Source organism: Myxocyprinus asiaticus, chromosome 9, assembly GCF_019703515.2.
Source record: "Myxocyprinus asiaticus isolate MX2 ecotype Aquarium Trade chromosome 9, UBuf_Myxa_2, whole genome shotgun sequence".
Lineage (NCBI taxonomy): Eukaryota > Metazoa > Chordata > Actinopteri > Cypriniformes > Catostomidae > Myxocyprinus > Myxocyprinus asiaticus.
The window spans coordinates 23,015,430-23,028,802 of NC_059352.1; the positions used below are offsets into that span (position 1 = coordinate 23,015,430).

The following is a 13,373-nucleotide window of genomic DNA, read 5'->3' on the forward strand; positions in this document are numbered from 1 at the left end:
ACTCCACTGTGATCGGCACTATGTTGTTTTGTCACATGAAAAAGTTTAACCTTTTACTGACAGCCCAGAGTCTTCTAAACTGAGATTAGTCCATTTCATATAGTGAAGCCAAAATACAATTTCCACTTATGTGTACACAGGGGTCTCACGAGGTTAATGATGATAATTTCTAGTGATGCATAACCAAATATCTGTGAACTTCAAAGATTTTGTTATTTTATTTATTTATCTAATGTTCTCTGTTCTTTTAAGGGTTTTGTAGTAGCTGTTCTGTACTGCTTTCTCAATGGAGAGGTAAGTGCCAGTGGAATAATAAATACAAATAATAATTTAATGATTTATTTAAAAATTAGGTAGACATTAAAAGTGAACCATGCTCCCCATGCTATAATATTTTATGTTATTGCAGACATAACTTTACATTTTAAATAATATTAAAATTTTGGCAGAGCAAATCATATTAATACCATACAAACAACAGTAATTACCTTAGTACAATATTTACAATACTACTATTTATAGAATACTTTGTCACCACAGTATTTTGAGGCTTGAGTACCCTGATACTACCATGCAACACTATATGAACTAAAGAAATGTTTTTATTAGTTTCAAAGCTCTCCAGCTTGTGATGGAAATAACCTTTTCTCTAGTGAGGCTCTTTCTCATTGTAGTTCTCTTTACACTGGCCTTTGATGTAAATTATTAACCATACTGCTTTAAAATTCAAGATTATCCATGACTAGCATGGATAGAGATGCACAGATCTACTCCTGTAGGATCCAATAAGCTTAATAACCCTCTGAAATTTCTCCCCAAAGGTGCAGTCGGAAATCAAAAGGAAATGGCGCAGTTGGACAGTGAACCGGTACTTTGCTGTGGATATGAAGCACAGGCATCCGTCGCTGGCCAGTAGTGGTGTGAATGGGGGCACCCAACTCTCTATCCTCAGCAAGAGCAGCTCACAGATCCGCATGTCCAGCATTCAGGCTGAAACACAAGCCACATGAGTGCTCAGAAGAATAGACTGAAAGCCAAAATCCTCAGAACTAGAGCTACATAATTATATCAACATCCGAGTCCTGTTTCTTTTTCTTTTTTTTGAGACTGAACTATATGTTAGTCAATCCTCCATAGACGACAGGCTTTGGATATGGAAATCTGAGGATCTCCCAAGCAATCATCTATTGTTCACCAAGCAAAGATGGATACTTTTGAAATGGACTTGTGGATGAAACTTATTTCATCTGATTCTGTGTAGGAAGGGAATTATATACCAAGACGCTGCTTTGAACAATAGTATTTAGGATGTGTTTTCTATTCAGAAAACTGAGGCTCAGCTAAAGGAGAACAAGGTGGATATTTTTTGTACATATAAACACCACATCAGTCTCTGTGATGTTTCTTTTTGTCTTATATTTTATTTGTGTCTCCTCTATGCTAATAAAGCTCCAAGATTCTCAATGTGATACATTGTTTCATCTTCGAAGATGCAGTTGGAGAGGATAAAGACACGTTAAAGCTGGTGTCCCAGTAAAGGAAAATGTGACGAAAAAGCCTTTGACTGTGAAGGAAAACAAACTACGTATTTTTCACAATGGCTCAATCAATCGCTGATTCTGATACTCAGACTTATCACAGTCATTTAATATGTGAATATGTTATCTTCATGATGTATATCTCAATTGTAGGACTAAACTGCTGGAAAATTAAGTTTAAGGACAAATGATGGCGCACATCTGGTAAATTTCTCTTTGAAATATCTGAGTGGATCATTCTTGGGCACTACAGTTTCATGTAACATATTTTCTGAATCTTGATAGGAGGATTAAAAGCCTCTGGGTAACATTGACAGCCTTTAAAGTTAAGCTTGATTTCAATATCTTTCTGTATTCAGAAGATCTGAATAAAAATAAATAAATAAATAATACATTTTTTTTTTATAGATATTTCTCTGCCTTTGTTAGGTTAGGTTTGATTGTTATCCTGTGGGACCTGATAAGCAAAATTAACATTTGATACCTCATTAAAAAACAAAAAACAAAGAGTAACTTGTCAACTTGTTTTCATGGGTGGAATCCTCTTGTGCTTTAAATGTGGGTTAAATGTGCTTCTAGTTTTTTAAACAGCCGTTAGTACAGAAAATGTCAATTAGAAAATAATGCAACAAAACTTATGCCACAATATTTGGCATAATAATATACAGTATAAGTGGATAACATGGGATTAATATTTTTGTCATATGCATGTTTATTCCCTACTTTTAGAATGACTATTAACCCTGGTGCCGTGAATTTACAAGAATTGTGAATCTTAACGATGCCAATAATTGAATTTAAACAAGTTCAACTAAGCTAAATTTCATGATTATACATAACAGTTTTGAAACTTTTCGGATAGATGTTCTGAGTCATAATCTTTTATATTTGGCTCATTTTGTAATTTAATGTCATAAAAGAAATATCTCTAGTATAATATTTCAACATCAAGCATTTACAAATAGAGCACTTTTAAGATTCCAAAGATTATTATTATTATTATTATTATTATTATTATTTTGGATATTTAACCCCATAAGACGTCATTTACTGTTCTAGTTTGCAAAAGATGTAAAATCTTTGCAGCTGATACTGAAGATGTTTTTTTTCTTCAAGTGCCTTTTTGCACAAAAGAGGGAATTGTTTGGTTTTTGACGTAAATTAACTGCAACACAACAGCATCCCTCTGTGAAAGTGCTTTTATTATGCTTCAGTAAGCCAAGAGGCCTTCAGAAATTTAATTGAAACTTCAATTTCTTTCAGTAATGCTAAAACTAAATTGTATGTTTCTTTCATCTGTAATTTGATATTAAAACCATGTCCAAAATGAGTAAAGTTGACAGTGAGAATTTGGTAATAATTAGCTTTTTTGTGAATATCTTGTTTTACATTACACTCATAAATGCAGCATCATTTTCAAAATATATACAGTGTATAATGAAAATGATGAAACATTTTATTTTTTACAAAACTTGTTTTAGAAACTGTTTACATTTACATCCTCCATTTGTGAAGCATTGTGACTACAGTGCTTGAACGGATCTATCACAAAACAAATGCCTTGTTTTTCAAACGGTAACTGCAAAATGTAAAAGGCACACAAGGACATATATATATATATATATATATATATATATATATATATATATATATATATATATATATATATATATATATATACACACTACCGGTCAAAAGTTTTGAAACACTTATTCTTTATTATAATTTTATGTATAATAATAGTAAAGTCATCAAAACTATGGAATAATATAAATGGAACTATGGGAATTATGTTGTGACTAAATAAAATCCAAAATAAATCAAAATTGTTTTATATTTTAGCATCTTCAAAGTAGTCACCCTTTGCCTAGAATTTGCAGACATGTACTCTTGACATTTTCTCAACCAGCTTCTTGAGGTATCACCCTGGGATGCTTTTTAAACAGTATTGAAGGAGTTCCTATCTATGTTGGGCACTTATTGGCTGCTTTTCTTTATTATTTGGTCCAAGTCATCAATTTCAAAAACTTTTTTTTATTTTTTATTTTTTTTATTAAATTTTAGTTTTATAATGAAATAAATTAATATGGTGGCACAATTATATTTTAGTCTACAAAACTAATTTCAAACATTTAAGCATACGCCTTCAGATCAAAAGATTTTTAAGATCATGAGAAACATTTCAGTCAAGTGTTTCAAAACTTTTGACCGGTAGTGTATATGTATATATATAATGTAGATTGTATGTTTTACAAGATCAGTATTTATTTATATGTAAAATTGTACTGTATTATAGATTTTTTGAGTAATTGCATTATCAAGCATTTGAATTTGACAAATATGAACAAACTTTAAGTGGAACGATTAAGCTTAGTGTTTACAATTATTAATACAAATGTGATAGGGTCAACCCTAGTCTGACATACTGTGTGATCTGTGTAGGACCATTTTACATTTTTTATGCTTCTCTCAAGGTTTTGAGAGCTTTTTTCGAAGATGTAAAACTACTTTTATTCGAAAACATGCAATTTTGGCATATGACAAACAATTATTATGTTTTACTAATAAGTGTTGAATGTATCCTTTATTTTCGATTTAAATATTGTCTGTTACATAACAGATCTGATACATCTGTAATATTTTAATATTTTCTAATTCTTGTTTAGATCAATGACACCATCAGTGTGTTTGTTAGCATAACAATCTGCTAAGTGTTGTCATGTAAAAGTAAAGCTTAAGCAATGCATTGTGGATACTGCAGAGAGAAAAAAAATCCTTTTTAGTTTAGATGTCAAAATAACACAAAAACTAAAAAGTGTGCATTTGTGACTGTTTTCAAGGTTGTGCATTGAAGTTGTAATTTTGTCATTTGAAAGCACTATAAGTGATAATGCTTAAATGTATTGTTCTCAGCATTGCTGCCTAATCCTCTTGAATGATGCATGTATTTCCTGTGATTTTGTGGGCACTTAAAAAGAAGTGAGTGGCTTATTATGTTGATGTACAGCAATATTTAGTTTTTCCTCCCAAGAGAAAATAGATAATACAAATACACTATCACACCAAAATGACAAAAAACAAGTGAGATTTCTAGTCTTAGCCATATGGGGCAACAAGCATGTGCACTTTCTTGAAACATCATCAATTTCTTTCTTTTTTTTTTTTTTATAAATATGAATGTACATCTGTTAATTATGACAGTACAATAGGTTGTTTAAAAAACAATAAATTACACACTTTGCTCTAACAAAAAAAGTATATAACACTAAACATGAAATGTTGGACATGTCTTTAATACTACTAATAATTTCATTCAAAGCAGTGGGATTGCAGTGCTGTCACAGATTTATACATGTCTATATAGAAACGTACCCAATCCTTACCAAGAAAACATTTTATACCTCTTACAACAATGAACAGAGAATATTGCTCTTACCTTTCATCACATGCAATCACCACTGCAGAAATCCTTAGTTAGAATGTACATAAATACAAGCTAATGGGAAATGATGTAAATACTGTCAGCTTTAAACAGGTAATATTTTACATTAAAGTTGATGAACGTCTTGTTTTTCTTGTATATTTAAAATGTGTGAAAAATGTATTATAACTAATATATGTAGAATAAACTATGGATTTAGATGTAATATATAGAAAATGTCTTTAATGGGAATTTACTAGGGGTACAGTGTCACTTCAAGCAAAAGTACATGTGGAACCTGTAAGTGTTTTGTCTTTTTTTTTTTTAGTTCTGGCACATCAACCACAGCAAAATACAAATATAATGTTTAGAATACTAATATTACAGTTTGGGGGACTTGTAATGACAGTAGACTAATTTGAATGTTTTAGACAATGTTAAAATATGTTTTCTTTAAGTTATATTGAATCTTTTTGTACATTATGGAATATTGATTTTGAAACACCATTACATTTTTTTGACAAGTGAAGCTGAAACTGTCAAATATAATCCATAAAGACACACCATACCAGCAAACAAAATGTTAATAGGCAGTCTATAAGTTATCAATGTCACTTTAAGATATATATATATATATATATATATATATATATATATATATATATATATATATATATATATATATATATATATATATATAAGATTTCCAACATCGTGGAAAAACAAACTAACAAGTGCACCTACTTTGCTCACAGCTGAAATGCAAAGAAATGATGCACAAGTTGCATTTTTAGGTACAGTTACCCTTAAAGGGCATCAAAGTGCCGTTACCAGTGCATATGGTAATTTTTGCACACTTATAAGTACCATAACAGTTATCATGTCACAAAGCACAAAAATACATTTACTTTGCACATCCAAACTTCAACAACACTGATACACATCTGATAACTGATTACGTTAAGGCATGTCGGTGAATGTAGCAACAACTCTTACAATCAGGTGAACAGAGGTTGTTATCTTAGAACGGGTATCTGTAAGCTAAACATGACAATACACAGCACAATGCTAAAATAATCAGAGAATAAATACATAACTTTAGTTACAAGTCTGATGTGATTGGTTGCTTTTGGATTTATGGTCCATACATGTATAATGCCTTTTTGACTGTGTCTCCACAGCAAATGGTGCAAAAACATTTGAGGTTGTTCATAGTTAATATAAATAACACTCATATTTCAATGGCATTGATGTTAATATAGAATATTCAAATAAAGACATAATGTGGGGGAAAAAACAAACTCTATATTTTATGTAAACTCTTTAAATTAAAATTAATTATAATGATATAATTTCATATTTTTCTTGTTTTCTCCAGACTCACAAAAACATTATTATTATTATTATTATTATTTATTTATTTTTTTCTCGAAAAGCATTAAGCATATCTACTACTGTAACAAAATTTCAAACAATTGGTTTAGTTGCTTAGTCGGATTATAACTTGATTTGTAAATCAAAATACTGTATGTAACAACACTGAAGTGTGTCTCCACAACAACACAAATTATTTAACTGTTTGAATTATTATTTAAGAAAAGAATAATATAGCAATGAAACTCTACATTAATATTCAAAACACACCAAATAATAGAGTACAAATGTCTCATATGTAGACAAAGTACACCAGGCAGGCCTAAAATGTGACATTTTCAGTACAGCAAGCATATTTATAAATACATTTAGCATTCATAAAACATTTTTAAAACCAACAAAAGTATATTTCTACCAAACAATAAACTTTACAATCTAGTGCTCCAGATGTGTGCACTGCAAATAATTCTTAAATAGGCCATTTTCAAAAAACAATTATTCATCATCATAATTATCTTCATAGCTCGCAATTCATACGATCTCTTAAATAATATTGATTTGTTTTTTTTAATTAATAAATTTTTCTAATTAATCTAATGACAATTTTTTTTTTTTTATCCTGAAAATACCTATTATTCAAGAAAGAATATTTTGTATGCCCTGTAGTCCTTTTACACTTTTGTATATATTCAGGGCCAGTGCACTGTGCAATATGTTGCATTGAAACACAATTTACAAAATAAAAGTTTATGAATATGAATATGCAATTATGAATATGAATATGAAAATAGCTTTTTTGATTGTTTTCTATTAATTGTGGACAATCCAAAGTGAGGTCTTTGTTTAGTAAGGCAAATAGCCGTGATCAACTTCTCTATGTCTATATCTAAGCTTTCAAGCCAAGCAGTGACAAGTCTGAAATGACAAATTATGGAAATAAGAAATAAAAATGACAGAGCAATTTATTTTACATAGTTAAACGATCATTGCTATTTGCTTATGATAGCGATGTGATTTAACATTGCTCTGCAAATAGTGAGTACCAGTCATCCAACTTGAAATGAGGGGGAAACAGGGCAATGTGATTTTGTGCTTTTGTATTATGAATGAAAAGAGAATATTTTTTATCATTATATGGTTGAAAGCTTGTCTCAGTGAGATGTGGAATAAGAAGAATGTCTTTGATACTCTAGATAGATTTAGCAACCAATTTATCACCATATCAAAATGTAAAATAGATTTATGCCTAGTTTCTTCTGATTTAGAGGTTTAATGGAAGAAAAAGAGAGGGAGAGAAACAGCAAGTGAGAGTGAGAAATAGATTAATTGTAGAACTCCCTTGCTTTCAGACAGTCGACACACTGTTCTGGGACTCAATTAAGGGCAGCTCCTTGGGGCTGGATTTTTCTAAAACTGAGATTTGTGTGACTGTGCTGCTCTCAGTAAAGAGGGTTCGTCTCCTCTTACTGTATCTCAAATAACTTTGTGTCTGCCACTTCCATAGTCTCTTCTTTAGTTCTGCTTGTACCTGAAACACAAATGTGTGTACTTCTTTAGAAAGCAGTATCACAAAAAATCACAAAAATGTTTTACAAATAAAATAAAACAAATAAAATAGCTCTTTGGCTGAACTTGATTCAGTCATGGACAGTGGTTCCACATGTTTGAAATGAGTTTACTTAACTTAAAATTACTATTTAATCTCAACACAAATGCTTTTTGTAGAAAGAACCAAGTTGAATTGGGTAAACCCAATAAAATTAGACCTGTCAATGTAACTCAAATGAATCTTTTTTATTTCTTTATGTACTAACTAGTGTAAGTGAAAGCTAGCATGCTACAGTAAATACATGCCAGTTGGAAGCACTACAAAGTTTAGTTTAGTAACTATAATATGGTTAGTACAACAATTGCTCAACGAAGCAAGCAATTAATTTATTGTGATATCTACCTGTCTTCATCGTTAGCTTAAGCTCCACTTTTCACCATAATAGTAACCCCTAAAACTCCAACATAACAGAAACTCTTCTAAATCTCAACATAACAAACATTAAATGCTGACAAGTATCCCCTTTTATATATTAATCTTGCACAAAACACATAAAATAACACTTAATTTTAAAATGCACTCTCCCTATCCAGTCCCTAGAAAATTTAAAGGAATAGTTCCAAAGATGAAAATTCTCTCATCATTTACTCACCCTTATGCCATCCCAGATGTGTATGACTTTCTTTCTTCAGCAGAACACAAATGAAGATTTTTACTTTTTTGCTGCCTTTATGTGCTTTTTGGAGCATCAAAATTTTGGCATTGTATGGATGTAAAGAGCTGAGATATAAAAATATAAAAATCTTAATTTGTGTTCTGCAGAAGAAAGAAAGTCATACACATCTGGGATGGCACGAGGGTTAGTAAATAAGATAATTTTCATTTTTTTGTGAACTATTCCTTTAAATCCCCTGCCCAGTTTCTTCAATGCTACATTAATGCCACAAAAAGTAATCATGTAGTCCCAACTCAAATGGATTAAGAACACTTCTATTTTACACATTAAAATGGATAGAACAATAAAATCAAGTTGTGACTGTAACGTGTGCTGGCTGCTGGCAATGATGATGAAGATGATGAGAACCCAAGTGCAGTTTTAATTACAGAATGTGAAATCCAAAAACCCTAACTAAATATAAACATGAACATGGCTTGACTAAAAACTTGACTTGACAAAAACATGACTTGACAATAAACGTGGCCTGACATAAACTTCTACACTCACATTCACATTCAATACTTGACCACTAGACAATGAAAACATGAGGGCTTAAATACAAGACATGGGAGAACATAAACCAATGAACAAACAGAACTGATAACAAGATAATTAAACAATAAACCAATGAAAACATGACACATGAACATGGAGGGAAAACAAGACATCACATGACTAGGGAACAGGAACAAAACATTTCAAAATAAAAGACATGAATCAACAGAATACACATGACATATCCCCCCTACTAAGGGGTGGCTTCTGACAAAACACGTAAAACATGACATAAATTCAAAGTTCTGTAGGGAGCGGGGGGGGGGGGGGTGTCTTGAGGCGTGGGGAGTGGCGTGGTGAGAAAGGGCGAGGGGCATGGGACCAGGGCAAAGTCCATGGGGGGCGGAGCCATGGAAGGTGGAGCCGTGAGAGGCTCGAGGGGCGGAGCCATGGAACGTGGTGCCCGGAGAGTAGCCGAAGACTCGAAGGGCCAGGGTGGAGCCGATGGCAGGGAGGACCAAGGCGGTGCTGGAGGCTCGGAGGAGCAAGGCGGAGCTGAGGGATCGGAAGACTGAGATGGAGCTGGTGGGACTGAGGACCAAGGTGGAGCCGTAGGGAAGGAAGTCCCCGGTGAAGCTGACAGATCGGAGGGACGAGGCGCAGCCAGAGGATCGGAGAGCCAAAGCGGAGCCAGGTGACCGACAGACCAAGGAGGAGCCGGAGGGACCCCGGCACAGCCGACAGGCTGAAGGACCGTAGTGGATCCGAGGGAACGCCGAGCTGAGGCAATGTCGATGGACCGACAGGCCAAGGCGAAGTCCAGGGCTCGGAGGGTCCAGGCAGGATCGGAGGGCCGAAAGTTCCCCTTGCCTGCTCAGGAGAACTAAGGGTGGGTATAAGGGTGGGAACCATCTCCAGGTCCCACTGCTCAGGTGTGGCTGTGATGTGGCATGGAGCAGGCTGAGGCATTGCTGTGACGTGGCATGGAGCAGGCTGAGGCGTTGCTGTGACGTGGCATGGAGCAGGCTGAGGCGTTGCCGTGACGTGGCATGGAGCAGGCTGAGGCGTTGCCGTGACGTGGCATGGCTTGGCGGCGGCCGTGACGTGGAACTCTGGCTCGGCGGCGGCATGGAGCAGGCTGAGGCGTTGCTGTGACATGGCATGGAGCAGGCTGGGGCGTTGCCGTGATGTGGCATGGAGCAGGCTGAGGCGTTACCGTGACGTGGCATGGAGCAGGCTGAGGCCGTGACGTGGAACTCTGGCTCGGCGGCGGCCATGACGTGGAACTCTGGCTCGGTGGCGGCCATGACGTGGAACTCTGGCTCGGCGGCGGCCATGACGTGGAACTCTGGCTCGGCATCCGCCTCCCCCACAGTGAACGGGGAACCGATGAACCGTAGGGCGAGGTTGATATATTGAGCCAGGCTGAGGGAACTGCGACTGCCAGACATCAAAAAAGAAATGGACTCATTCAGACCAAATCTAAAACAGTCTTTGAGGGCAACCTCATTGAAGTCCACCTGGCAGGCTAGACCACAGAAGTTCTCAACATAGTCTTCCAGGGGACGATTGCCCTGACGAAGGCACAGAAGTAAAACTGCTGGATTCATGGGTGGTCAAGTATTCTGTAACGTGTGCTGGCTGCTGGCAATGATGATGAAGACGAAGATGATGAGAACCCAAGTGCAGTTTTAATTACAGAATGTGAAATCCAAAAACCTTAACTAAATATAAACATGAACATGGCTTGACTAAAAACTTGACTTGACAAAAACTTGACTTGACAATAAACATGGCCTGACATAAACTTCTAAACTTCTAAACTCACACTCACATTCACATTCAATACTTGACCACTAGACAATGAAAACATGAGGGCTTAAATACAAGACATGGGAGAACATAAACCAATGAACAAACAGAACTGATAACAAGATAATTAAACAATAAACCAATGAAAACATGACACATGAACATGGAGGGAAAACAAGACATTACATGACTAGGGAACAGGAACAAAACATTTCAAAATAAAAGACATGAATCAACAGAATACACATGACAGTGACAAAATGTTCTAGAATTGTTTCTTTAGATCATTTTAATTAAGTGAATTCAACAAGCAGCAAAAAATACTTTTTTGAGTGTAAATTAATATTTGTTTACTATTTACAATATTCTTATTATTTTGCACATTATTCCAATAAGGCAAAATTTTTGGCTTACCTCTCCATTGAGAAAACAGTATAACAGAGCCACAACAAAACCCTAAGACATAATACAGAAAAACAGTACAAAAGTCTCAATAAGGGTGGATGAACAATCATAGTACACTTTTAAAAGTTGATACAAGCAGTTGTTACTTTAAGGAGTTATTTCTACTTGATCTAACCTCAAAAATTACTTTTGTTGATGTAAACTAATGAAGTCAGGTGATTACATCATATTTCTGACTTGAATGAAACCAGTTATTTTAGATGAGGCTGCTAAAAGTGGACATAATATCTCATCAAACTTTATTTTATCTTGCTCAAATAGCTACTTCCTCAGTTTTCAATATCATAAGGTTATAAACCTACACTGGTGTAATGGAGGGTAATACTATGGTGTTGGTTTAGTGTTGCAATCACTGTGGGGCATTGATTAGAATGCACAGTTTCCAATTTGATTTCCTTTAATTCCAACTTGATTGTTACACTTTGTGGATAGAGATGTGGTTCTAAAGAAAGACACAACAAAAAATATGTGACAGGTCTCTAGCTTTCTTTGTTAAGGAGAGGAAATCCACCACAGCCATCTGCGCCCCCGGCCTGTGGACCACCTCAAACTTAAAAGGCTGGAGAGCCAGATACCAACAGGTGATCCACGTGTTGGCATCCTTCATGTGATTGAGCCATTGGAGTGGGGCATGGTCCAAACAGAGGGTGAAGGCTCTCCCAAGCAGGTAGTACTGGATGGTGAGGACCGCCCATTTGATGGCCAGGCACTCCTTCTCAATCGTGCTGTACTTCGTCTCCCACACTAAGAGCTTCTGACTGATGAACAGCATGGGGCGCTCCTCCCCCTCCACTACCTGGGATAATACAGCCCCCAACCCTCTGTCCGACACATCCGTCTGCAACAAAAAAGGGAGAGAGAAGTAAGGGGAATGCAAGAGCAGCCTGCTGCAAAATGCAGCTTTCACCTGCGTGAACGCCTGCTGACACGATTCCGTCCACTGGACCGGATCAGGTACCCCCTTTTTAGTGAGATCAGTCAGCGGGCTGGTGATGGTCAAATAATTGGCTACGATAAAAGCCAGCCAACCCCAGGAACTGTCTCACATCCTCTTTGGTCTTAGGTCTCGGCTGCAATCGCTGCGGTTTTATCAATTTGGAGCCACACCTGCCCATGACCCAAGTGGAAGCCAAGATATCATACTTCCACCCGCCCAACTGCACACTTCTTTGGGTTTGCCGTGAGTCCTGCTTGTCTCAATGACCTCAGGACAGCCCTCAGATGCTGCAGGTGCCGCTGCCAATCATTACTATAAATAATGATATTAACCAGATAGGCAGCAGAGTATGCAGTGTGCGGTCTGAGGATGTGGTCCATGAGCCGCTGAAACGTAGCCGGGGCCCCGAACAAACCAAAGAGAAGCATCACGAATTGGTGTAATACGAACGGTGTGGAAAATGCTGTCCTTTCACGGGACATGGGAGTTAAGGGGATCTGAAAATATCCTTTGTTAAATCCAGTGTCGAATAAAAGCGAGCTGCGCCTAACTGATCGAGCAGTTCATCAGTCCGAGGTGTTGGGTATGCATCAAATTTAAACACCGCATTGAATTTTCTATAATCCACACAGAACTGGACCGAGCCATCACTCTTCGGGACCAGCACCACCAGGCTGGCCCAGTCACTGTGGGATTTTTCTATTACTCCAAGATCTAGCATGGCCTTTAATTCTTCCCGAACCACTTATTTTTTGTGCTTGTGTAATCGGTAGGGACGACTACGTACCACTACCCTGGGGTAGTTTTAATATGGTGCTATATAAGATTCTTAAGAATGGGAAGAGGCGAGAACACATCTGAGAATTCTCCTTGCAACCTGGCAACCTACGTGACTTGTGACGGTGAGAGGTGGTCTCCGTAAGTGACTCGATCGGTGGCTTTTAAGTTCCCCTCTGGTCCGAGCTCCTCCCTCTCCAGAATTTCCATCGCCAACATCACGGGGATGGCCTCTCTCCATGGTTTTAGGAGATTGAGGTGGTAAATCTGATGTGCTCAGCCTCTAT

The 13,373-nt window shown here is 36.3% G+C and overlaps 2 protein-coding genes across 9 annotated transcripts in view; one reads left to right on the forward strand and one right to left on the reverse strand.

Annotated features, from left to right (window-relative positions):
* The window catches only part of LOC127445874 (pituitary adenylate cyclase-activating polypeptide type I receptor-like), a 44,393-nt gene extending 42,348 nt beyond the window's left edge, over positions 1 to 2,045 (forward strand). For 3 of the 4 annotated variants that reach the window (XM_051706320.1, XM_051706318.1, XM_051706321.1), the window contains exons 13-14: positions 253 to 294; positions 822 to 2,045. In XM_051706320.1, coding sequence (XP_051562280.1) covers positions 253 to 294; positions 822 to 1,010 — 231 coding nt within the window. In that variant the 3' untranslated portion in view covers positions 1,011 to 2,045. The remainder of the gene's footprint in view (positions 1 to 252; positions 295 to 821) is intronic. The other variant, XR_007898060.1, reaches the window with a different exon arrangement.
* Positions 2,046 to 3,241: 1,196 nt separating this feature from the next.
* LOC127445872 (vasoactive intestinal polypeptide receptor 1-like) overlaps positions 3,242 to 13,373 on the reverse strand; it is a 98,026-nt gene continuing 87,894 nt past the window's right edge. The window contains exons 12-13 of one of the 5 annotated variants that reach the window (XM_051706314.1): positions 11,322 to 11,363; positions 3,242 to 7,861 (exon numbers count right to left, since the gene is read on the reverse strand). In XM_051706314.1, the coding sequence (XP_051562274.1) occupies positions 7,679 to 7,861; positions 11,322 to 11,363 (225 nt within the window). In that variant the 3' untranslated portion in view covers positions 3,242 to 7,678. Of the gene's footprint in view, positions 7,862 to 8,294; positions 8,334 to 10,306; positions 10,737 to 11,321; positions 11,364 to 13,373 lie in introns of those variants that run through there. The other 4 variants (XM_051706317.1, XM_051706313.1, XM_051706316.1 and 1 more) reach the window with 4 other exon arrangements.